The sequence below is a fragment of the Eurosta solidaginis genome, chromosome 1 (assembly GCF_040869045.1).
Source record: "Eurosta solidaginis isolate ZX-2024a chromosome 1, ASM4086904v1, whole genome shotgun sequence".
In the NCBI taxonomy this organism is placed as follows: domain Eukaryota; kingdom Metazoa; phylum Arthropoda; class Insecta; order Diptera; family Tephritidae; genus Eurosta; species Eurosta solidaginis.
The window spans coordinates 135,673,200-135,698,968 of NC_090319.1; the positions used below are offsets into that span (position 1 = coordinate 135,673,200).

The 25,769-nt window shown below is 38.4% G+C and overlaps 2 protein-coding genes across 4 annotated transcripts in view; both read left to right on the forward strand.

Annotated features, from left to right (window-relative positions):
- The window catches only part of kkv (hyaluronan synthase-like protein kkv), an 885,043-nt gene that overhangs the window by 364,438 nt on the left and 494,836 nt on the right, over positions 1 to 25,769 (forward strand). The gene's annotated exons all lie outside the window — the stretch shown is intronic.
- Positions 11,639 to 13,556, forward strand: LOC137236829 (large ribosomal subunit protein mL39-like). Its single transcript, XM_067759858.1, has one exon. The coding sequence runs from the start codon at positions 12,451 to 12,453 to the stop codon at positions 13,462 to 13,464; it is 1,014 nt and encodes a 337-aa protein (XP_067615959.1). The 5' UTR covers positions 11,639 to 12,450; the 3' UTR covers positions 13,465 to 13,556.

The window sequence follows — 25,769 nt, forward strand, 5'->3', positions numbered from 1 at the left end:
GTTCGAAATAAGAACACTAATTTACTGTGTATTTATTTAGGTGGGGGAAGTGGGACCTCCATCCGACTCTGGATTGACTTGAGCATACCTCAGCCTTTGACCAAACCCACCTCATAAACTCATAAGCATAATAGGTAGCTAGCCGCGATACCGTCTGTGGCCTCTTTCTTGTTCATCGTTTTATCTCTGTTTTGCGAAATCCGTAAGCTCCCTAATGTGTATCGTGTTTTTTCTTTGGCTTGCTTGTCTATAATTTTCGTGTTTGCAAAATCAATCATATGCTTGTGTGTTGTTGCGTGCTGTGAGAGAGCTGTGTTTTGTTTTTGCTTCCTAATATCACCTTCATGTTCGACTATTCGCGTGCCCAATGGTTTTGTAAATTTTTTTCTAACATACTCTTTTTCGTCCGTGCTTTTTTCGTTTCAAAAAACAAACGAATATCCAAATAAAAACTTATTACTTCCTTGCACAGCTGTGACCGGTGATTATTAAAGATGTCAAAACTAAATAAATTTTCGATGACTATGTGATCGTCCACGATACTATTGGAGAATGCATCACTTGTATTTTGAACAATTTTATTTATTAAACTTAATTTTGCATTTCCAATTGGGCATTCCTTGAGAACTTGTCTTAAATATTTCTCTGACACTATACAAATATTGCATACGTCCACAGATGGTGCGACAAACGGACCTTTATTTTTGTGCGCTGAAAGTAAAGGCATTTCTTCACCAATCAATTGCCTTTTGCATGCGGAACATTTCATTTTCCTTTGTACCTTCCAAGCTACATAGCCAGCAATATAACCAACTACATTGGCCACATATACAATCCCCACATCGTATTAACATAAATATTTGCTAACTCGAAATCTGTTACCTCGCTATTTTTTAAGGATACTAGTAGACACTTATAATGCCTCTAGAATGGATTCGCCGTCGAAGGTACAATTCCCACTTTAAGTCGCACTTAACTCGTGCCTTACTAAGAGTCGTCTATATGCACTTTAAATTGAACTGCGTTGGGATTGTTGTTGAAACCCCCTCTTGCCTTAACTGCACCAAAAAAGGTTTCCAGGAAGTTTTGTGAAAGCTTATAAGTTAAGAGGTATGTCATGTTAACATTTTTAAGCTTCTCAAATAGTGGAAAAATATTTCTTAAAGCAAAGATCATACCAACAAATCCTCTTTTCCGGTCAGATTGAACCAGAAGGATGCCATTAGCATCTCACAATGAAGAGATATATTCCTCAAATCCCTGCGCGTGCATCTTTAAATTGCAATATGATATAAAAATTTTATAATACTAATGGAAAACAAAACTTACTTTTCCATTTGGAGAACGAAATAGCCTAATGTACAATATTGATAGAAGCAAGACGGCTTATTGAAATATACATATATTTAAGCCCCTTTATTACAAAAATTTAACGACAGCCTTGAAATTTTGTCTCCTTCTCTCGTTGTATATCTGTACTGTAATGTTTGACAGGCTGCACAGTTCAGTAGTAGTGATATAGAAGTATTACGTATATGGTGTTACCAAATTAATGCAACCTAAATCCTTAAGAATGTACATATATATGTATCTCTTGAAAAGTACGCTTTCGTTAAAAATTTTAAACACTTTGTTCGAGTTGTTAAACTAAAGTTCTCTTTTTTGGTATGTTTGGATGTACATATATGCTAATGTTTGTGCGCTAAGGGGATTTAATTCTTAAATATATTTTGTATGCTGATCGTAAAGACAAAATAACTGAGTATCCATTTTTAATATTTTTTCATGGCAGCCCTTAATGTGTTCTTTTACAAGGAACAGTTACTTTTCACAAATTTTCTTATTAAAATTTGTACGTAATTTTTGTAAGCTGTGCTCATAGTGAATTAATTTAAAATAAAAATAAAAATGTGAGTTTTTAATCAAAAATAATATACATCAAAACTAAATAAATTTTAAATCATCGAGGTTCTTTTTCAAAATAATTGCAAAGGTTTTCAGCGAAAGAACGGAAAGTAAAGGGAAATAAAAAAAGAAAAGGAAAGGAAAGAAATTAAGGAGATTAAATTAGATGAAGATAGAGATAGATGGAGCGGGGCAGGGGCAAGGAAAGGGAGGTAGAGAGAAAAGACGGAGAGGAGAAAGAGACGCAGAAAAAGAGAGAAAGTCAAAGAGAGAGGTGCATAAAATACTACATAAAACGGGGAGAGAAGGGGAGGGAGAGTATTAGCTGAAAACTTCTTCAAATTTTTATTGGAAACCATGAAAATGACTCAAATCTTATAATTTTGCATGAACACGACACTCTTGTTTATTGGCAAACCATATTGCAAAAAAAAAATGTTTGCTGCTTTTGCACTACCGACTGAGGAATCTAAAGAAAGGTAAATTCAGAGAGAAAGATTGCACGACCACACCAATGTAATGGAACTACATACCTGATATTTGGCCGAGGTTTAAAAATTTAAGCAACTGTGTTTTACAGATTTACATTAAATTTTGAAGTTTCTTTCATATGAATTTGTTTATGTACAATTTTTGAAATCTTGAAGTTAAAAATTTTGAATTTTTTTATGCATGTGAATTTGTAGTTTATAGTCTTTCGCAAAGCCATATGCTTTTGTATATGTGAGTAATAATGATTGCATACTTTTGTGAGTATCTTAGATATATGCATGTGTTTGTACGTATCTCTCCACTGCTGTATGTACATATGTGTAGACATAATGATTGATTTGCTTATGTACAGACAAATGACTGCTTAATATTGGCTTAGAGATGATAGTATCCCTTAGTATTGCTAATATTCGTCACAATACGATACTATACGTATGTACACGATAGTACCAATATTGACATGCATACGATTAGTCACTTAATTTTTTTCCATACAATTCGAGCCAATGATAGATATCTAAATCCTGACGATATCTATCTTTATGAGCACATTTGGGAGTCTGGGATGAATGTGTTTTCCTTCTTTGGATGGTCGTCCTGTATGAGTATATGTTAATATATCAGATGGGCCTTGAAGCTCAATAAGCTTTGTTTAGGCCCAATGCCTAACTTTTACCTGATTGACGGCGCCCCTCCCTAACGTTTTAATAATATTTCCAGCCACCCACACTCACGCCGCATTTGTGTGCATGCACACATGCACGTGTGTGTGCAGGTTGTCAGCACCCATGCACGTATATGTGGGGGTGGTTATATATGTGGCCTTTCCCCTCATTAACACCAGCGGACCTTTTCGCGGCTTAGCGGTTGTCATCAACGCGACAACCGGCCTCTTTTATGATCGACCGCCCAGCAGTTCACATCGCCCAGGATCACCATCGTCACTTTAAACACAAAGGTAATATTGTATCAACATTGTATATTTTCCTTCACCCGGAATTAAATATTATATTATAACGAGGAAATTCCTCTTTGTGTTCTCTTTTATTGTATTTCAGAGTGAACCTTCCCGAGATCGACCCTTGTGCGCCTACCAACTGCCGGTTTACGACGCACTCAGGCCGAACATTGGTCCTTACTCACCGAAAAAGGAACTAAAAGCCTAAAATTACAATCCACTGCACCAGATAATCTACCTGCACAGCACAATTTATCCACTTCATAAACTTTTGCCGAAGGATTTTGCTACTAAAATTTATTAGCCACAGCACATCTGCCTACAAATTTTTGTCACAGGATTGCTACAAAACATCTTAGCAGAACCACCAGATCCACAGCACAACAAATAATAAGAAGTAAGTGTTATATTTCTTGCCACTTTTTTTGAGTGTTGTTTTTTTGCAAAATAAGGAAAAAAACCCGTGTAGTGCGAACAATTAAAATCAAAAAAGAAGTGAAAAAGTGAAGTTATTTAGTGAGCACCATTTTTTCTTTCCAATTTCAAAAATTAAATCACTTGGTTTATTAATTTTATTTCGATCCTTGTGATTATCTGGTCTATCCCCCCACCAGTGGTAAGGTTTTCCAGACACAACACAAGGAAAAGGGTAACTTAGCCTCATTTTCCGCACCATACTAAATAGTTTTGTGTTGTTGTTTTTTTGCACATCACAAACACGAAATTAAGTTCAATTTAATTAATTAATCCGGTGCTAACTTCACTTTTTAAACACTTTTTACACTCTTTTTTGCGCTTTGTTTCGAATCACACGCATTTTTCAAAAATACACCCATTATCTGTGGAGGTGGCGGGTGGTCCCCTTTTTTTGTTGTTGCCGCTGAGACAAAAAGTCTGTAAATTAAACCTTTTTGCTGTTGTCGCTGCTGTGACAAAAAGTCCATAAAATAAACCCTTTTCGTTGTCGCTACTCTGACAAAGTCTGCAATAAACAAAATAAATAATAAACTTTGAAGTTCAATACTTTTTAATTAGGGTTGGGCAGGCATTTTAACTCTGAAGAGTTCTATTTTTCTAATCGGAAATTTTCTCGTTAATAAACGTAAATAAAACAATGGAAACCTACATCCGTTTAGCAGAATCAATCGCAGAGTTTGATAAAGATTACAGCCTTATTCTGGAAAGCGACCATAGCAAACACACCCTTGCAATACAGCAGGAGGAGTTGCGGTCCTTGTGGAAGAAGGTATAGTCTGCGTTTGATTCGCTATTGGGATCTGATGAGGTGTCAGCGGATGACGTTATGGCGGTCAGAAAGGAGCAAAAGGCAGCATACGCAATCTACGTGCGATGTTCAGCGTCTATATCTGCTGAGGCAGAAAAATACAAGAAGGATGAAAAGAACGCCAACCCTGAGCAAGAACCTCATGGGCATAAGATTCGCCTCCCTGCTTGCGACACGAAGTCTTTAAAGGGGATTATCTGTCTTGGCAAACTTTACGTGTCCTGTTCACGGCAATTTATATAAACAACTCTAGCTTGAAAGGGGTGGAAAAGTTATTCCATGTCAACAAGAAAACGCAGGGCGAAGCAAAAGACATCGTGAAAAAATGCCTTCTCACAAATGAAGGCTTCGAGATGGCCTGGAAAAACTTGTGTGAAAGATACGAGAACAAACGTATATTAGTTAATACACAACTACAAATTTTATTCAATTTAAAAAAGGTAGAAAGTGAGTGCGGCAGTTCGATAAAAAAGCTACAAAATGATATAAATAATTGTATTTCGTCCCTCAAATGCCACAAAATTGACACTTCTAATTGGGATGCAATCCTGACCTATCTCTGTTCAACCAAGTTACCAGAGAGCAACGTGGCGGGATTCAAGGGGTTGTGTAGCGCAATATATAGCTTCTCCAACCTAATTGTCAACCTCACCTTCGAGCGGCGAATCCCGTTTCACTAACAGACGAGGCTCTGGCGACCCCAAGCTCCTCATGGAACTTGGGGGTGGGGAGGGAGGGATGGCCTGAAGGTTTAATGTGGCCATATAAATCGTTCCCGAGATGGTCGGGCCAGCACCTTAATGGTGCTGTGTTACCGGAGCGTATCGGATCTGTATCCGACAAAGGACCATCACATCGATAACACTCCCCAAAGCCTTCGGGGAGTAACCTAATCGCTACAACAACAACAACAACAGAGCAACGTGGCTCTTGGGAGCAAAGTATAGACCATAAAATGGACATATCCAAGTGGGAGGATATGCAAAAATTCCTGTTTAATCGGTTTCAGACACTTGAAACAGTGTCTGGGTTTACAAGGCATGCTACTTCGAAAGTGCAAAAACAAAACGCGTCGCGACAATCGACAGAAACCCCTACGAAAAGACTTGGTGCTTTTCAAACAAAAGTATCCAAGCAAACAATAAAATCAATTTGTAAAATGTGCAAATCCCCTGAGCACAGATTACGAAACTGTTCACGCTTTTGCGAGTTAACCCCAGTAGAAAGGATTAAATTTATAAAATCCACAAGTGGCTGCCTGAATTGTTTATCCCCAGGACACACCGTGACGAAGTGCACCAATTCCTACAACTGTTCCAAATGCCACTCTCGCCACCACACGCATGCGAATACATCTCAGCAAACTGCTTTGCGCAATCCTTTCAAAGATGCGGATAATATCCCAACAACTTCGGCACAGACGCGACAATCTGCGAACCAGAATGTAAAATCCTGTCATGCCAATTCCAGCACAGGCGTGCTATTAGGAACTGCTCGCGTACACATTCGCCATAATGGTACAGACTTCTCCGCGCGGGCATTAATTAATTCAGGGTCTGAATGTTCCTTTATAACTGAAAGACTGAAACGTAGAATCAATTTTCCAGCGAGAAAAATGCATGCCCAAGTTTCAGGGATCACAAATGCGGTGCCAGCTCAGGTGAAAGAAGCATCCAAAATTGAATTACGTTCACCAGTGGATGCCTGCTGCAGCCTGACTACACCCGTTCTAGTCCTAGCCAAACTCACTGGGAATCTTCCATCTTGCCATATCAACGCCATGACTATGCAGGCATTCCCAGACTTGGTTTTGGCAGACAAGAGGATCTACATCAACGAAGACGGAGACCTCATACTTGGAGGAGACATATATCCCCAAATTATACTGAGCGGTCTGAAAAAGAATGTACTAAATACACTTTTGGCCCAAGAGACAGTGTTCGGTTGGATACTAGCCGGTCGCATCGAACCACCGAGTCCAACGAAGAGCATCATGTCATTCTACAACGAAGTTGCGTTCGACAATAAATTAAAAGCTTTCTGGGAGGTACAAAAGAAAGGCATTGTGAACAGTTATTTAAGGAAACGACAAAACGTGATGAAAATGGGAGGTATACAGTTTCGCTACCATTCAGGCAGGATTACCCGGAGAATATTACATTACGACCGTCCCTAAAGCGCGCAGGTTCACAATTCTTCAGAAATGAGGGGCGATTACTGAAAAACCAAGATTTAGGGAAAGAGTGTGTTCGGGTGTTGTCAGAATACGAAACACTCGGACATATGAGAAAAATCAAGAATAATATACCATCCGACGATTCGGATAATTATTTCCTGCCCCATCACGCCGTTGTAAAGGCGGAAATTACCACTACCACTACATACTCCACCTAGGTCCAGTACTCCAAGCAGACTTGCCCATTTTAATACTACGTTGGAGACTGTACCGCTTTGTCTTTAGTAGCGACATAGAAAAGATGTATAGGCAGATTTGGGTGACCGATAATCACGCCAAATTTCAAATAATTGTCCATCGAACATCCCTCAACGAAGCCATCAGTCTTTACGAAATAAAGACTGTCACATTTGATGTAAACTGCGCCCCCTACCTCGCGATACGGTCACTTCTACAATTGGCTGATTATGTAGAAAATACCCACCCAATAGCATCGGGTATATTACGAGAAAGTATGTATGTCGACGACGTTTTATATGGAGGACATACAATAGCGTCAACCATCAGAGCAAGAAACGAGATTCGCGAAGCATTACACTCAGATGGCTTTCCATTGCGCAAGTGGACATCAAATTGTGAGGATATCCTTCAGGACATCCCCAAAACGGATTTTCTCAGCGAGGACTTCCTAGCGTTTGAAGAGGCTAGCTCGGTGAAAGCACTCGGAATACGATGGAACGCGCACTCAGACATGTTTTACTTTACAGCAGGAGCTTTAGAGAATGGCGAGAACATCAAACGCGCAATCCTATCCGCTATAGCCAAACTTTTCGACCCTTTAGGCTGGCTTGCACCAATGGTCATAGTGGCAAAATATCTGGTTAGAGGGCACCGGGTGGGACGAGCCTGTCTCCCCAACTACCTTAGAACGGTGGGTAAATTTCACCCAACACTATAGCGAAATAGATAACATTAGGATACCGTGCTGGTTAAAATTTTCACCGGAAGACAACATAGAAATTCACGGCTTCTGTGACGCTTCCGAGAAAGCATATGCGGCAGCGGTATACATGCACGTGAAAAGAGACGATCAGGTTTTCATACACTTACTTTTAGCAAACACCAGAACAGCTTCAGTGAAAACCATCTCGCTACCACGTTTAGAACTCTGCGGCGCCGTGCTGCTTGCAGAAATCATGGAATCAATATTCCGAAACATTCATTTGGGACCAGCAAAAGTTCGCCTCTGGACGGATTCAACCATTGTACTCGCATGGATAAGAAACCGCCTTGTTCCTGGTCAACCTTCGTCGCACACCGAATCACTAAGATCATCGATATGGTCGGCAGCAAGGACTGGCTTCACGTGGACTCGGAATCTAATCCAGCGGATCTAGGAAGCAGAGGACTACTGGCATCAGAGATGGTCAACAATTCGTTGTGGTGGCAGGGACCTTCTTGGCTGCAAGAAGACAATTCCCACTGGCCAGCATAAGAGACCGAATACAAAACGTCCGTTGAGGGGAAGAGGGCACAAGCATATGCCACGACAAGGGTAGATCAAATAGATGTTCTCGACCGATTTTCAAATCTGCCCAGGGCTTTGAAATTTCTATCGTATGTTAGGAGATTCTATAAAAGAACGCATCCAAGAACTAAAACAATGTTCCACGAAAGGTCGTGTATAATCTCAGCCGACGAGATTAAGGCAACGACTCAAGCATTAATACGAGTCTGCCAGAAACAATTTTACGGGACAGAATATTTAAAATTGAAAAATAGGGAACCTATTGATCGAAAGAGTCAAATACTGTCACTCAACCCATACATTGACAAAGATGATATTATTAGAACAGGAGGGCGTCTAGGAGCTTCAAAAGACAGGTCATATAACGAGCGTCATCCGATCATCTTGCCTTACAATTGTAGACTGTCTCGCCCTACAGTCATGATGTTTCATCATGACTCCCTTGACGGCGAGAACCAGCTCATGCTCCGTCTCATCCGAACCCAATATTGGATTCCGAATGTCAAGACCATGATCAGAGCCATCATCCACAACTGCAAAACCTGCATTATTCACCGAAAGCACGCACAGTCCCAACTTATGGGTACCCTTCCCTGCGAACGGACTACTTTTACCCGCGCGTTCACCAATACCGGGGTAGACTTTGCGGGGCCTTTCGACATGAAAAGCTACCGCGGTAGGAGATGTCGACTGTCCAAATTCTACGTATGCCTTTTTGTCTGTTTCTCCACTAAAGCCATCCACTTAGTAGCCAATAGTGACCTTAGTACCCCATGCTTTCTCGCAGCCTTTGCGCGTTTTATCGCGAGAAGAGGACGTCCGAAAAACATCTACTCCGACAATGGTAACAATTTTTCGGAGCGTCAAGATCTTTACGATCCGTAAGTATAGCCATCAAGCATTAAACTGGCATTTTATTCCCGCCGCGGCTCCACATATGGGCGGCTTGTGGGAGGCGGGAGTGAAGAGCTTCAGAAGCCACTTCAAAAAGATCGCATCTCCCCACAAGTACACCATGGAGGAGTTCCAAACACTTTTGTGCAGGATTGAGGCTTGCCTCAACTCGCGCCCGCTCAGTCCAGGGTCGAATGATCCAACGGATCTGGAACCACTAACTCCAGGACATTTCCTAACGGGCAGCCACCTACTGGCTCCGCCAGAAACAGATGTTAGTGAGAGCTCTGCCTCGATGATCAATCGGTGGCAGAAACTCAAAGCCCTCCATCATACTTTCTGCAAGCGATGGAAGGTGGAATATCTATCCAAACTTCAAAAACGAGTGAAGTGGAAGCATCCCAAACAAAACATACAAGTGGGAGATCTCGCTGTCCTCAAAGAGGACAACTTATCTCCCAACGAATGTAGGTTATGTCGAGTCGTCAACGTACACCCCGGCGGAGATAACCGAGTTCACGTATTCGACCTCATAACAGAGAAGGGTCAAGTCAGACGAAATTTGGTCAAACTGATCCTTCTTCCAACGGAGGAGATGGATTGCGAGAAGGCCAAGAGCTCCTCATAACAACCCCTCCGTTCCTCTCCCTCCTTTCCGAACTCCGCCTCCCTATCGATAATCCACCAAAAAACCAAGCTCTCGTTCACCCGAAACGAGGCCAACCAACAACCCAACGCAGACCTGCTATCTGCCACCGAACCTAAAAGGACACGGCCCATTTTATTTTTATTTCATACCAATCAAACCCACTATTCACTCGCTCACCCAGAGTGAGGACACCAGAAAAGCCTACCGCAGAAGGGCGAACCGATCTGCCACAGAGAACATCTGCACTCGTTGGCGCGCAACGAGGCCCATCGCAAGCCTAACGCTGATGAGAAAACCCATCTGCCACAAAAACACTTATTTTTAATTTTTACAAAATCAAATCCAAAATTCACTCGCTCACCCCGATCGAGGACACCAGAACCCTAAGGCAGATCCACGGTCTGCCACACTCGTTAATACTCGTTATAAATGCTAATCTTTATTTTAGTAATGACAATAATAGCCGTGTTTTTTAACACGCGTATATCCGTTTACGCTTAAACTTTATATTGACTGCTAAGAGACAAACTATAAATACACCTCTGAAATTGCTGCGCATAAATTTTGTCCTACTAAATTTCAATACGCATTATACTCAGATGTAACTGAAATATGTGTCTTTGTTTCACCCTGTACACTAATTCTATGTATTATATGTGTGTCCACAATTCATCGCAACTGATTCAGCTATATGTTATACCCTATGGCCATCAGAGCGTTGCGTCTCCGCTTTTCGCTACACCCTGTTGCTGTAGCTAGTTGTTTTACCACAGCCGCTAGATGGGTCTCCTAAGCATTATCTAAGCGAAGATAGGCGTTTTTTAACACGCGCAAACGAAACGTATACGCGCGTGTTAAAAAACACGGCTAATATTACGAATTCAGAATATATATGTAAATCTACGCACTAATTCTGAATTTCATGCGTACATTAACTGAGGAATCGCTTCAGTCGTTCTCTCTGATGAGCCAACGCTTAACGAAAGTCGTGGTTTTTACTTGTGTTGGGGTGTATATAGAAACAAATTACTTAAAGGACTTGGGAAGAAGAAAAAAATCGGAAACCTCTATCGAATTAATAAACACAATCTTTGCTTCGAAATAATAATAATAATAATTTATCGCATACTGTGTATGACTACCCTTTACTTTGAACATAATCAGCAATCACACTTCTTTTTATATATACAGATGTACAAAACATGTAATGAAATATTAAGAATGTTGCAATCGTACATTTCGGAAACGTTTCGTTGAGCGCGCAGTCAGGGTAAATACTTTAGTTTCAATGGGACAAAATTATAGAACTATTTCGGATCTTTCTTTCTAGATCCTTGCCATTTTCAAACAATTTTTGGAATTAACTATGGGTCTCTTTTTAGGGAGTCGTTGGCGATCTTTTCACAATAGTTCGGAATAATTTTCTACTGTCTAGGGACTAATTTTGGCAATTCTTTGGTACCATTCTTATATCGGGACTAGTGTCGAACTACATAAAAAATAAAAGCCGAGCTTCTCTTCCAATTTGCGTCGTGCTCCTCTTGATTTTCCCTACGAATTGACCGGACGGGACCTACATGTTTTATGCCGACTCCGAACGGCATCTGCACGGCAGATGAGTTCTCACTGAGAGCTTTTCATGGCAGAAACACACCCGGAGCGCTTGCCAAACACTGCCGAGGGGAACCCCGCTTAGAAAAATTTTCTTCTAATTGAAAAACCTTATTTCTAAAATTTTGAGGTTACTTTGCCCGGGGTGTGAACCCAGGGCATACGGTGGGGTAGGCGGAGCACGTTACCATCACACCACGGTGGCCGCCAGTGTCGAACTATATACTTTAAGACTTTTCGGAGTAATTTTTGTATAACTTTGTGGCAATTTCAGTATATTTTCGAGGCTATTTGAAAGCTTCATTACCTTATTATCTGTAAAATTATTATTGACTAGTTATCGGCTTGTTATCGATAAGTCGTAAAACCTTCACTTTTCGAAGCATTATCTTCAGAAATTATATATTTTTGAAACTCTTAAACAGCAGAAAATCGGTATGTGCAGACACACCAAAAGGAATAAAAAAAACAGAGCCTAAAAACACCGTTCCGATAAAGTTAGAACATTCTGTTATTCTTTTGAATGAAATTACGCGTTTGTGAGAAGTTTCGGGGGTTTTAGCGCAACTTTTTGTGAAGCTTTATTGCTGTAGTTTCGAACCCCTTTAAGACTCATTTTTGGAGCCATATTGAAACTTTTTTTTAAACCTTTTTGAAGCTTTTCTATAATCTTTAGAATTCAGATCAGTGAATGATAAGAGAACTTAAGTCAAGTTAAGAATGAGTACGTTTGACTGTCAATATCGATAACTTAGGAAAGTTTGCTCCACCGAACTGTTTTAATTTTAAAACAAAAAACAAATATTGGCTGTTGATATACAGTTCGAACCAAAGTGAGTCTTCCTTCGTCAAAAAAAAAAAAAAATATAACAACCTTTGTACCGCTTGAAAAAAAATAAATTAAGGATTTTATTTCGAAAGTTAAAAGAAAATTCATTAAAAAACTAGAAAAATGACGGCCACTAAAACGCTCACCAAATCAGTATTGCATATAGCAAGTCGCTTAAATGGATTCACAAGCCTACGTCATTATCCCGCCGCCAGTACAACCGCCATAAGCCCAGCTGTAGCTAAACGCAATGACCTATTCTCACAGGAGCAGCGACGTCAGAAAGAAATAGTGGGAAGAATCGAAAAAATTGAAGTGCGTTATCGTGGATTGCCAGAGGATGTTACACTCGCTATGAATGCTTCTACATCTACACCTTATAACTGTGCACAGCACTTAAGTGAAGGTCATTGCAAACGTTCCGCACTCGCATTAATCGACGGAAATGGGCCTTGGGATATGCATCGTCCGTTGCCCGAATCATGTACATTGCAGTTGTTGAATTTCACCGTAGCTGATCCACATATAGTAAACAAAGCATTCTGGCGCACATATAGCTTCATGCTGGGTGCAGCATTAGAAAACTGTTTTACTGTAGAGGCACAATTGCAAATCCATAGTTTCCCTGGACCAAATATTAAATCCGGTAGTTTTATTTACGATAGAGTACTACGTTCACAAACCTGGGCGCCTAATAAGGTAGAGCTACGCGCTATTTCCGCCGAAATGATTAAATTAGCAGCAAAAGATTTGCAAATTGAACGGCTCGATCTAAGCGATGAACTAGCTTTGGAAATGTTCGCCGATTCACGTCACAAACACGAACAATTGTCTAGTATTGCGCAGCAAAATCAAGGGCGGGTTACACTCTATCGTCTGGGTACACATATTGATATATCGCGTGGCCCTATGGTAGCCTCCTCACGTTTTCTAGGCAAATGTACTGTAACGGTAGCGCATAAGATAGCTAATGAAGGCAAAAATGATGCATTATATAGAGTGCATGGTGTTGGTTTGCCAGCTGGGTTTACGTTAAGTCATGTTGCGTACAATACTTTGGAGGAACGTGCTAAGAAACTGAACCCGGCGCGATTGCCTAATGAACCATTTGAGGATTCACAACAGCAGATAGCTTAAATTATACAAGTTAAGTTTTGTCTTAATAAAAATTAAGTTGTTGTTTGTTTTATATTTTAAACAATTTGCAAATATCTTAATATATAAAAAAACGCGTGTCTGAAATATTTATGGGAATTAGTAATGGGCACACCAATATTAAAACATTCACCACAGTGAGAAATAATGGACTGATTGTTATTTTTTTTTTAGTAGTTTAGGAGTCCATCGCGCCCAAAAATGTCTATGTGCGGTTCTCACGGACCGACCTTTCAACCTGACCTAATCTATACCTGATTCACAGAGATTATGAATTTGACGAATAGTCTAAAAAATGGGTTTAAGTAAACTGGTTTCCGTACCTTGTTGAGCGACGCCTTCCATAGTCCGGATGTTCATGAGTTTCTAAACGTCTCAGGTTTGTTCATATGTAATATTCTTACCATTCTTAGCGATAGCGAATCTGGTTATGGTCGTTATTATGAGATGACGCGTAGTCGTCCACGCCACTACCAGATGGTGGTTTCATCTTCCACGCTTCGCTCGTACTTGGCTCTGATGCTTTCTGTCGGTATAGGCACCGGCATACACATAAAAAGAAATTGATCCTTATGTGTTTCACCTAAATGATTGTCTTGCCTCAAAATAATGCTCACTGTGACCGGGCGGGCGTATTTTTAAATCAAAATCGACGTAGTAGAGATGAAAGAACGGAAAATCACTTGATACATTTCCCGTTGTTTCAATTCAAAGGAATTTTACATTCTATACACGGGTATGTATGAATGTGCGTTATTTGTCTTTGCCGTCGGTAAGCTACTAGCAGTGAACGGAATTCTAAAAATGAAAATAGTAGTAGGTGGCAGGTTTTTTTTACCAAGAAAACAATAGCTACAGTTCATATTTGTACAATTTGAACAATTAATAATGTATTGTAAAACAAATAACGAGCATTTCAAGGAAATGTCACTTTTTAGAACACGTACACAAGACAAATTTAGATGTACATTGGTATATACCTCCAGAGCTTATGCCAATATAATACTCACCTTTTTGGCATTGCATTTTCTTAAAACGTGGATTTTTCGTTCAAATTAAATCACAAAAACTGATGAAAATAGCGTAGGGAAGTATTTGCGAACTCATTTGCAACAGTTATCTCCGAATTTGTACACAAATTTTTTCAAAATTGGTTAGTGTCACCTCTAAATGTTATTTGGGTGGGCTCGGAAATTAAATACGTGTACCAAATGATCAAGTATTTAGTTTCAATGCGAATAGATTGAAATGTTGCTATTTTTTTGGGATTTGGTGCTCGGAGTAGTAGAAAATGAAATTGGCTCAGAAAAGTTAGTAAATCTACCAAGTCCGTGTACTGAATGTCCATATACTTATACCAACGTATGTACATATATATGCCGAGTTTTCAATACATTATATTAGGGATGCTTAAAAGGATGCAAACGGGTACCCAAAAACCCAGTTCTGTCAAATCGGTATCGGAGCCAAATACACTTCGGAAACCGTGTCGTTTGCTAAATGCCGTCAATTAAACTGGAGAAAAGTTGAACAAATAGGATGAATTTCAATATATATGTTTTTTGCTGGCTCAAGGTCCAAATTAAAACACAAACGTTTCGTCTTTTTTGTCAATATATTTCGGTTACACTTCGGTAACCATCCTCAGGACACTATTAACAATATAAAAACATCACAATATAAAACAATGTACAATATAAAAAATTTTTGTAAACAAAAAATCACATACATGATAAATATCCGATCCGTCTTATGTGTCTACTGTTGTCGCTTGCTCTCTAACAAATGCCTGTACAAATGTGCGCTGTGGTCTATGTCCGTTTTATAATTCATTCGTATGTTTGTAGGTACGTTGATTATGTGAAGCATTTCCAATGTAAAACGTTTCCCGTAGTGTTGTTCTTGTTCAAGTATAGTTGCTCTGTCAAAGTTAGGAGAATGCCCGGTGCTTTTACAGTGGGACATAAGGGCTGTTTTATGAAAGTTTGTGTTGTGGGACTGTTTGTAGTCAGACTTGTGTTGTGACAGTCTGGTTTTTAACTTTCCTTTTGTTGTACCCACATATATGCTATTACATGGCTCATCTGTTTTACCGTTACATGGAATTTTGTAAACAACGTTACTTTTTTCGGGTGTTGGAATTCTCTGTTTAGGTCTATTAAATATATTCTTTAAAGTATTAATTGGTTTATGAGCTATTCTCACTTTTCCTTTATTATAACAATCAGATCTCGCTACACGTTCTGACAATTCAGGTACATATGTTAATGATTTGAATATTTTCGCTCTTTCTGAGTTATTTTGATGGGTTTTTGTTGAAGATCGCCTTAATAGAGAATTTATAACCGATTTCGGAAAATCATTGTCTTTTAGTAATGATCTTATTTCTGTTTTTATCTCTTTGTGGTATATTTCGTCAGATGTTTGTAGCATTCGATGGATACAGGCCCTTGCTGTATTCATTATCATCGTTTTGGGGTGCTTTGAATTGAAGCTGATGATTCGTCCAGATGCGGTTGGCTTTTGATACCACTTTAATTTTAATTGATTTTGTCTTCTAATGATTATTGAATCCAGATAAGCTAATTTTCCGTTTTCTTCTAGCTCTATCGTGAACTTTATATGCTTGTCAAACGAATTTAGTGCGCTCAGTGTGTCTTGTACTTCATTTTCGTTAACTATGGCAAATAAGTCGTCAACATATTTTGTCAGTAGTCTTGGGGGACGTCGTAATCCTGTTATCGTTTTTTCTAAGAGTTCCTCCATTATGATATCCGCAATCACTGGGGATGTTGGTGATCCCATTGGTAGTCCTTTTAGCTGCGTGTATACCACATCGTTAAATTTAAAATACCTATTTTCCTGAATACAAAATGTTACAATTTCCATAAATATTTGTTTTGGTATTTTGGTGTGTTCCTTTATCGTTGACCATTTATTTCGAATTACATCTAATGCCAGCTGTATTGGTATGCTGGGAAAAAGTGAAACCACATCAAAGGAGACAAGTTTTTCGTCGTCACAAATTAGCGTGTTATTAATCCGTTCTTTAAATTCCATTGTATTTTTAACACTATAGACTGACTTTGAAGTTACATTTTTCAATATGTCGACGATGTATTTGCATAAGCTGTAAGATGGCGATCCGACAGCTGAGCAAATTGGTCTGAGTGGTGTTTCTGTTTTGTGTATTTTTGGCAGACCGTAAATTCTCGGAGCAAGAGCCGTGGTTGTCGTGAGTCTACTTCTTTCTGTTTTTGAGATTAGTTCTAATTTAAAAAGTTTGTCTACTAAGCAATTGTTTCTGTTCTGTAATCTGGATGTCGGGTCCTGTCTTTGAATTCTGTACGTAGTAAGGTCATTTAGTATATCTCCCATTTTTTGGTTATATTCATCTAATTCCATCGCTACAGTTTTGTTGGCTTTGTCCGATGTAAGCATTCGTATGTTCGGATTTTCCTTCAGAAATTTTCGTGTTTGCTTCACTGTATCTATTATTGCACAGTCTAATGCGCTTTTCTTTCTTGTTGTTGTGTGGTTCTTTATTAACAACGAAAATTTGGTACGTGATTCCTCTTGCTCTTCTTTGTTCTCAAGCGTCTGTATTAAATCTTCTCCATCCGCGATGTATTGGAAGAGGGGGAATTTGTTGTTTTCTACTGGTAAAGCGAACTTTGGACCCTTAGTCATCAGAGCTTTTATGTCTGGTGGGAACTCGACTCGATGAATTTCATATCAAATCCAATATGCGTTGAACCCGACCCCCTCAGAATTTAATGAAATTTTGCATGGGGTTACATCTTACCCACCCAAACACAACTTCAATTTTATAAATTGCATTTTCGAAAAATTGTGGGCGTGGCAAGGTATCGAAAAATCCGAAAATATTAGAAAAATGACGATAATAGGTACTTTTAAAGTGTGATTACTACGGAATGGCTTTACCGATTTCAAAGATCTTCATACCATTAGAAAGGTATTGAAATAAGCTTTCAAAAAAATTCACTATACAAATTTTTAGTACACTGAAAAAAAAATTTTTTTTAAATAAAATTTAAAACTGAAAAAACACTTCAAAGATCAAGCGATTTTGAAAAATAAAATTTTATTTTAGAAAGGTCTATTTAATATATATAACATATCTGAAAACTAAAATGGGGTTTTTTTTTAATTTTTTAAGTAAATGCATCTCTTGGTTACTTTCTCATATTTGGATATCACGCGTAAATTAATCAACCAATTTGAAAAATTTTTATACCGTTAGAAAGGTATTAAAATCACCTTTGAAAACATATACTGTAAAGATTCTATATTACACTATCTATCTATCTATCTACATTTTTTTTTTCAAACTGGGAAAACACTTCAAAGACCAAGCGATTTAAAAAAATTTTTTTTAGAAAGTTCGATTTAATATAAAAACTAGAATGGTGTTGTTTTTTTCTTTTAAAAAAATTTATAAGTAAAACCATCTCTTGTTAATTTTTTTTTTTATTTTGCTATTATTGTGTGACAAAAATGGTACCTAGCTATACTTTGGAAGTTATACAGATACAGATACTATGACTAAGTATTCTAATAGATTCGAACAAGAATCGTTTTATCAAATTCTTCAGACACGTACAATAAATAGACATACACTTGATAAAGTTAATTTTTTATTTTTATTTATTTAGATTTAATATACAACTTTGCGCATCTCATACTGCTGACTTTCGGAATATTTGCTTACTTACTAGTTTGTTCAGGTAAACTACGCCTGTCCATGCTAGAGCGTTTGACGTCCGAAAACTTTGTTTTATTTTTTTGTATATCTTTGCTAATTTTTATCAATTCGTAAGATAAATCATGCCCAAAAATGTCTTTAATTTCCTTAGATGTCATGGTGTTTGGTAATAGAGATAATATATTTTGCTTATACAAATTATTTGAGCAGTTTTCGATTTGATATTTCATGTTCTCCAAAATTTGTTCGTGGTAAGCTTTGATCTTCTTTAGGTCTTCTGATAAAGTTGACAGTGAACCACCTCCAAGTGAATCCGAAATACTTTGCGCAATTTGCTGTTTTTTTTTTTTTTTTTTGCAGTATGAATCCCTTTCTAAATATTTTCGCTTCATTGGCGATGGATGGCTTCCAAGATGGGGAATAACATGCTTATTTATATTGTCGACGAGTTCGTTGCGTTCGAGTGATTTAGTATAGCTGCTGCATGTTGGAACTTCCTTATATTCTTGATACAATTCACCGCTAGTCAAGATTTCTTGTGCCTCTTCACTTTCCGTTTCAGTAGAACGCTGATTATCAGCAATCTTGATAGCATCCTTAAGCTTAAAGCGACAACTTTCGCAAATACGGCAACGATGAATGTCGGAGACTGCTGGAAAACGCTCAGATATCAGCGTTGCTTCGTTTAAGCTAATGTTTCGAAGTTGAGAGGAACATTTTCTTGATAGCTGCACACATCTGTATTTATTAGTTGATTCCATATCAATGCCTAGTTTCGTTCTGGTCTGTGTCTATCCGTTGTGTTGTTTTTTATATATATGGGTGCTGTGGCAGGTAATGTCAATCTATGTGTCCGTGGTAGGTAACGTTAATATGCGTGTGTGTGTGCGCGGTATTGATGCGTCCGAATTGTTACCTTTTCCAAGGGTTGTTTTTGTAGGTATCTAGACATACCGCTTGTTAGCTAAGCGGTAGGTTGAGGTGGGTAGAAATCGGTGGTTTTCGCCGTTTGGTAAATTTTTCGTTTTTGCTTGTTCATTGTTACGTGTTTGGTTGCTGTACCTTCTGGCTTGTGCTGTTTTTTGTAAACTAGTTTTAAGGGTTCAAATATTTCGTCAGAGATAGTGTTGGTTTGTTCGTTTATTATCCTGCCGTCAAATGTTTTTAACTTGTATATCTCCATGTTCTCAAGTACATTGAGCCGCCGACCTTTTCCTTGTACGTGAAGTATTCGAGCCGTTGTTTTGATGCTAGCTGGGGTGCACCCCACTGGAATGAAAAATTTTTTACAGTGTATTTTTTCAAAGGTGATTTTAATACCTTTCTAACGGTATAAAAAATTTTGAAATCGGTTGATTAGTTTACGCGTGATATCAAAATATCAGAAAGTAACCAAGTGATGCATTTACTTAAATAAATTAAAAAAAAAAAAAGAAAAAGAAACACCCTTCTAGTTTTCAGATATGTTATATATATTAAATCTACCTTTCTAAAAAAATTTTTTTTTAATCGCTTGGTCTTTGAAGTGTTTTCCCAGTTTGAAAAAAAAAAATTTAGAAAAAAATTAAAATTTTTTTTTTCTTTCAGTGTAATATAGAATCTTTACAGTATATGTTTTCAAATGTGATTTTAATACCTTTCTAACGGTATAAAAATTTTTCAAATTGGTTGATTAATTTACGCATGATATCCAAATATGAGAAAGTAACCAAGAGATGCATTTACTTAAAAAAATTAAAAAAAAAACCCCATTTTAGTTTTCAGATATGTTATATATATCAAATAGACCTTTCTAAAATAAAATTTTATTTTTCAAAATCGCTTGATATTTGAAGTGTTTTTTTCAGTTTTTTGTAAACTAGTTTTAAGGGTTCAAATATTTCGTCAGAGATAGTGTTGGTTTGTTCGTTTATTATCCTGCCGTCAAATGTTTTTAACTTGTATATCTCCATGTTCTCAAGTACATTGAGCCGCCGACCTTTTCCTTGTACGTGAAGTATTCGAGCCGTTGTTTTGATGCTAGCTGGGGTGCACCCCACTGGAATGAAACATTTTTTACAGTGTATTTTTTCAAAGGTGATTTTAATACCTTTCTAACGGTATAAAAAATTTTGAAATCGGTTGATTAGTTTACGCGTGATATCAAAATATCAGAAAGTAACCAAGTGATGCATTTACTTAAATAAATTAAAAAAAAAAAAGAAAAAGAAACACCCTTCTAGTTTTCAGATATGTTATATATATTAAATCTACCTTTCTAAAAAAATTTTTTTTTAATCGCTTGGTCTTTGAAGTGTTTTCCCAGTTTGAAAAAAAAAATTTAGAAAAAAATAAAAAATTTTTTTTTCTTTCAGTGTAATATAGAATCTTTACAGTATATGTTTTCAAATGTGATTTTAATACCTTTCTAACGGTATAAAAATTTTTCAAATTGGTTGATTAATTTACGCATGATATCCAAATATGAGAAAGTAACCAAGAGATGCATTTACTTAAAAAAATTAAAAAAAAAACCCCATTTTAGTTTTCAGATATGTTATATATATCAAATAGACCTTTCTAAAATAAAATTTTATTTTTCAAAATCGCTTGATATTTGAAGTGTTTTTTCAGTTTTAAATTTTATTTAAAAAAAATTTTTTTCAGTGTACTAAAAATTTTTACAGTGTATTTTTTTGAAAGCTTATTTCAATACCTTTCTAATGGTATGAAGATCTTTGAAATCGGTAAAGCCATTCCGTAGTAATCACACTTTAAAAGTACCTATTATCGTCATTTTTCTAATATTTTCGGATATTTCGATACCTTGCCACGCCCACAATTTTTCGAAAATGCAATTTCTAAAAATGAGGTTGTGTTTGGGTGGGTAAGATGTAACCCCATGCAAAATTTCATCAAATTCTGATGGGGTCGGTTTCAAAATGAACGTTTTTTTCAGCCTTTGATATGAAATTCATCATAGTAGGAGGGCAATATTAAAAAAAAAAAAAAAATGATACATCCTACAAATTGTTCTCCTCTTCCAAAACGGACATTTCTTTTATTTTTTTCTTTATATAGCATACGATTTTGCCGTCCAAACATTTATTTTTGCGGCGGGAAGGAAAGTTGTTGGTTTTTAGCACCAACAACACAAATAACAGCGACTCAAAAGAACACACGCTATACACTTTCTACCCGGTTCGGTACCAGAATGTGCGAATCGAAAATCGTAAATGCTCATTTTTCTGCAGCACTAGTGTACCTGTGGCTAAATAAAACGATACCGGGTGACACAAAATAAACAAAATAAGGCACTAAAGACCCAGGCACATAACGTGCGTGGAAAGAGGCCATGCACATGATGTGCGCAAATATGAATATTTTTATGCTGCTACAGATGTTTGCCCTCTACGCATGCGCTACTAAAATTTCCCAAATCTCAACAATACAATTAGGGACCACTCGCCCCTGCACTTCGACAAGGACCCGACCTATTCAAACCCATTGCATTCCTTTCAGAAAATGAGTCGTTTTGCCGCTTTGAAACGGAATGCCACCGCGCACGCAGTGCGTTATTCATCTGAATGCCGAGTGTGTCTTGGGCGACACCCTATCCGCTTGTGCCCCATCTTTCGGGCAAAAAAGCCAGAAGAGCGCCTCTACGTAGCGATACGCGGAAGCTACTGCGGAAATTGTCTGACCCCTGATCACCGCTCTAACGCGTGCCCAAGCCAATGGCGATGTAAACGGTGCGGCGAGAAGCACCACACGATGCTACACACCGCCTCGATCGACGAGGAGAGCACCTACTCCGAGAAGCCCGCTCCAAACCATGGAGCGTCCAAGTGGAAGAGGAGCTAAGTTAACCCCGAGAGCGGATAGATGACTCGATCTCTTTATATGCGTCGGACGCTGGAACGGAGACTGGACCTCTTCGTCCACCCCGAAACCACGATGCCAGCCGGACCGGAGCGGAGACGCGGTCTCTTCGCCCGACCACACCACCAACAGCCAAGTCATTTCGACCTCGATTGCAGCATGAGATGAAGCGGCTCCAACAAGGGACAGCGACAGCACAGCGCCTTACATATAACGGCCGAGCGGAGACCCGGTCTCTTCCCCGGCAAACCAGGAACCCCCAACGGAGACGATATTCGCGCGAACGCAGAGCGGAGACAAGGCCTCTTCGCCTGCAACAACGACATCACACCCATCACCAGCCACGAGATCGGAGCCACGGATCCAACTCGCTGCAGCTCACCATAGTGTCCGCCTTCCGGGCAGGGCTCCTAGCCCCGCATTCAGCTGCCACCGCCACCATGATACCAACGGTAGCGATCACACCCACCGCGGTCGTGAAGATAGAAGCAGGGGTCGGCTACACTTCGTCCGTGCCTTAGTTGACGGATGCTCCCCCACCACCGTGATAGCAGATGAGCTCGCCCAGGGGCTCCAACTCCCTGCCAGCAACATTGGCGGGCAATCAAGATGCCTACTACGAATCAGAGGAAGACACGGCCAAAACAAAAGAATTGCGACCCATGCTGCGGTCGTATCCAATTGACAGTGCGATCAGCATTGACAGCGCTATCGCAGCTCCGTACGCACATCTCCGTCTGGCGGATCCGCAGTTCCATACATCCGCCCCGATCCGCCTCGTCCTAGGAACAGATGTATATGTGGATATAATATTACCAGGGATTCTGCCCACCACGTTTGGCCCTTTGCTAGCTCAGAGTACCATCTTCGGTTGGGTACTCTCGGGCACAACCAAGGCCTAACATCAAAATGTTCGGTAATGACCGAAACACATAACTCTTTATACTTTGTTATTTTTATTGAATTTCTGTTGTACACAGTTGCAAAAGGTGTGCATTGTGAATTCGTACAAGCGAAAAATCTTTCTATTCCTCCATTGCCATACCTACGTGTCAAATAATAGCTGACAGGGAGACCGGCCGTCCCGAATGGCCAGAGAATGGAAGAAATGTTTGTTTTTCTTTTGTTCGCCGTTATTAAATTGAAGTGCCATGAATTGCACATTTGTTTCAAATCAGCTTTTCTTTTAAATTCGTATACAGAAAATCAGACTACATATTAATATTCATTTCTAAAATCAAGTTTATAGATTAAATTTGAGTAACCAGCTATGCAGGCATTTTAAATTATGTAAATAAAGCAATATACCATACCAGTCGTCTACAAAAAATGTTTGAAAACCACTGTTAAGCTAATGATTTAAGTAATCGAACAGCGATTGAACAGGTGATCGAGGCTGTTTACTATTGCGAACGTTTTTATCCAACCTTCGCCACTTGTATGAATTCACAATGGAAGTGTGCGTTCAGGATCTTTTCTCGTTACAATACGTTATTTTTTATTGAATTTTCTTCATACAAAATTCTTTGTTTGTTCATTTCCAATAAATTTGTAATAAACGGCAAGAAATATCAACACATATATCTTCTTACTTCTTTTCGCAATCCCTAGCTCTAGGCAAACATGGCTCAGGCCTCTAACCATGACGGGAAAAGTGGCGAATGACCGAGGCAGCAGCAACCAAGCTCGCACACTACGCAAACCAGCTTGCGTGCCGCCAAGCCGGCGGACTGGCCGTCGCTATGTTAAGTTAGATATAATTAGTTATAAGTTTTTTATTTCTTTTCTCTCTTCTTCACAGTCGGTGATCCTTGGCGGACTGTGAGGTTGCGTACCGCAAGGGGGCGGCATGTTTAGGCCCAATGCCTAACTTTTACCTGATTGACGGCGCCCCTCCCTAAAGTTTTAATAATATTTCCAGCCACCCACACTCACGCCGCATTTGTGTGCATGCATGCACATGCATGCGTTTCATACACATGCACGTGTGTTTGCAGGTTGTCAGCACCCATGCACGTATATGTGGGGGTGGTTATATGTGTGGCCTTTCCCCTCATTAACACCAGCGGACCTTTTCGCGGCTTAGCGGTTGTCAGCAACGGGACAACCGGCCTCTTTTATGATCGATCGCCCAGCAGTTCACATCGCCCAGGATCACCATCGTCACTTTAAATACAAAGGTAATATTGTATCAACATTGTATATTTTCCTTCATCCTGAATTAAATATTATATTATAACGAGGAAATTCCTCTTTGTGTTCTCTTTTATTGTATTTCTGAGTGAAACTTCCCGAGATCGACCCTTGTGCGCCTACCCACTGCCGGTTTACGACGCACTCAAGCCGAACAAGCTTCAATTTAATATATCTTTTCAGGTCAAATTTATTTTATTTTATAAAAATTTTCTTTTCAACAATTTGATTTTAAACAGATAACTTCTAAATTATTTTATATATTTTTAGCAAGTTTTAAATTGAACAAGTTATAAAGAAAATATGAACACTACATATACTCCCCCTTCAAAAGAAATAAGGATGATAATATAATAGTTATTATTATTAAAAAATAATCATTGAAAATTCAGCGTTATAGTTATTTAAACTAAACAAAATGTAACTCTCTTTTTAGGTTTTGTTTGAATATTGTTAAAATTATTCTCTATAAATGCTGGTTTAATTATGTCAATTGATATATTTTTGTAAGTGTTGTGTATTTGTATTTTAAAATATTTTGGGTGCTTCTCAGCGACTTCGTATGGTCCTTCATATGGAGGTTTAAATCCTGCTTTATTGTTATCAGCTCGTACAAAAACTTGTTTACATGATTTCAAATCCTTTGGTACATACATTTTATTTGAATTTTTATGATGTGATATACCCGAATGAAAATTTTGAAAATGAAGCCTAATTTTTGTAAGAAACTCGTTAAAATTAAAATTTTCTTCAGACTATACTACTATTTCACTAGGTAAACGTAAATTTTGCCCATAAACTAATTCAGCTGCTGTAGATTTAATGTCCTCTTTAAATGTAGATCTTAAACCCAACAAAACTATAGGAATTTCATCAGACCAATTTATAGAATTTCCCCTTGCTAAAATAGAAGCTTTCAACTGTCTATGCAAACGTTCAATCATTCCATTAGCCTGAGGATGATATGCAGTTGTTGTGACCAATTGACATCCTACAAATTTAGCTAACTCTTTAAATATATTGGATGTAAACTGAACACCCTGATCACTTGTAATTTGTAAAGGTACTCCAAAACGGGGAATATATTCTTTAAAGAAAACAGAAGCAACTGATTAGCCGTTGCTTCTTTAAGAGGGTAAGCTTCTGGCCAGCGAGTATTTCTATCAATTATAGTTAAAATGTACCTGTAACCATTTGAAATTGGCAAAGGTCCAACAATATCTGTATGAAGATGTTCAAATCTCCCTTTTGGAATGGCTATTTTACTAATAGGGGCTTTGGTGTGTCTAAATATTTTTGATTTTTGACAACTTGTGCACAGCTTTACCCATTCATTTATTGTTTTATTCATAGATGGCCAAAAATATTTTGATTTTTGTTTGGTCATGGATTGGGACGTTGGTCATAAATTAGGGGCACCTCATACTCATATAAAGGATTCAGAATCCCTGCATTACTGCAGACATTGAATCACTATCATGTATTTCTTCAATCCAGCATATTCCCG

Bases quoted from the DNA above. Each gene is read 5' to 3' on its own strand.
- LOC137236829 (XM_067759858.1), top strand. From the start codon at position 12,451: ATGACGGCCACTAAAACGCTCACCAAATCAGTATTGCATATAGCAAGT.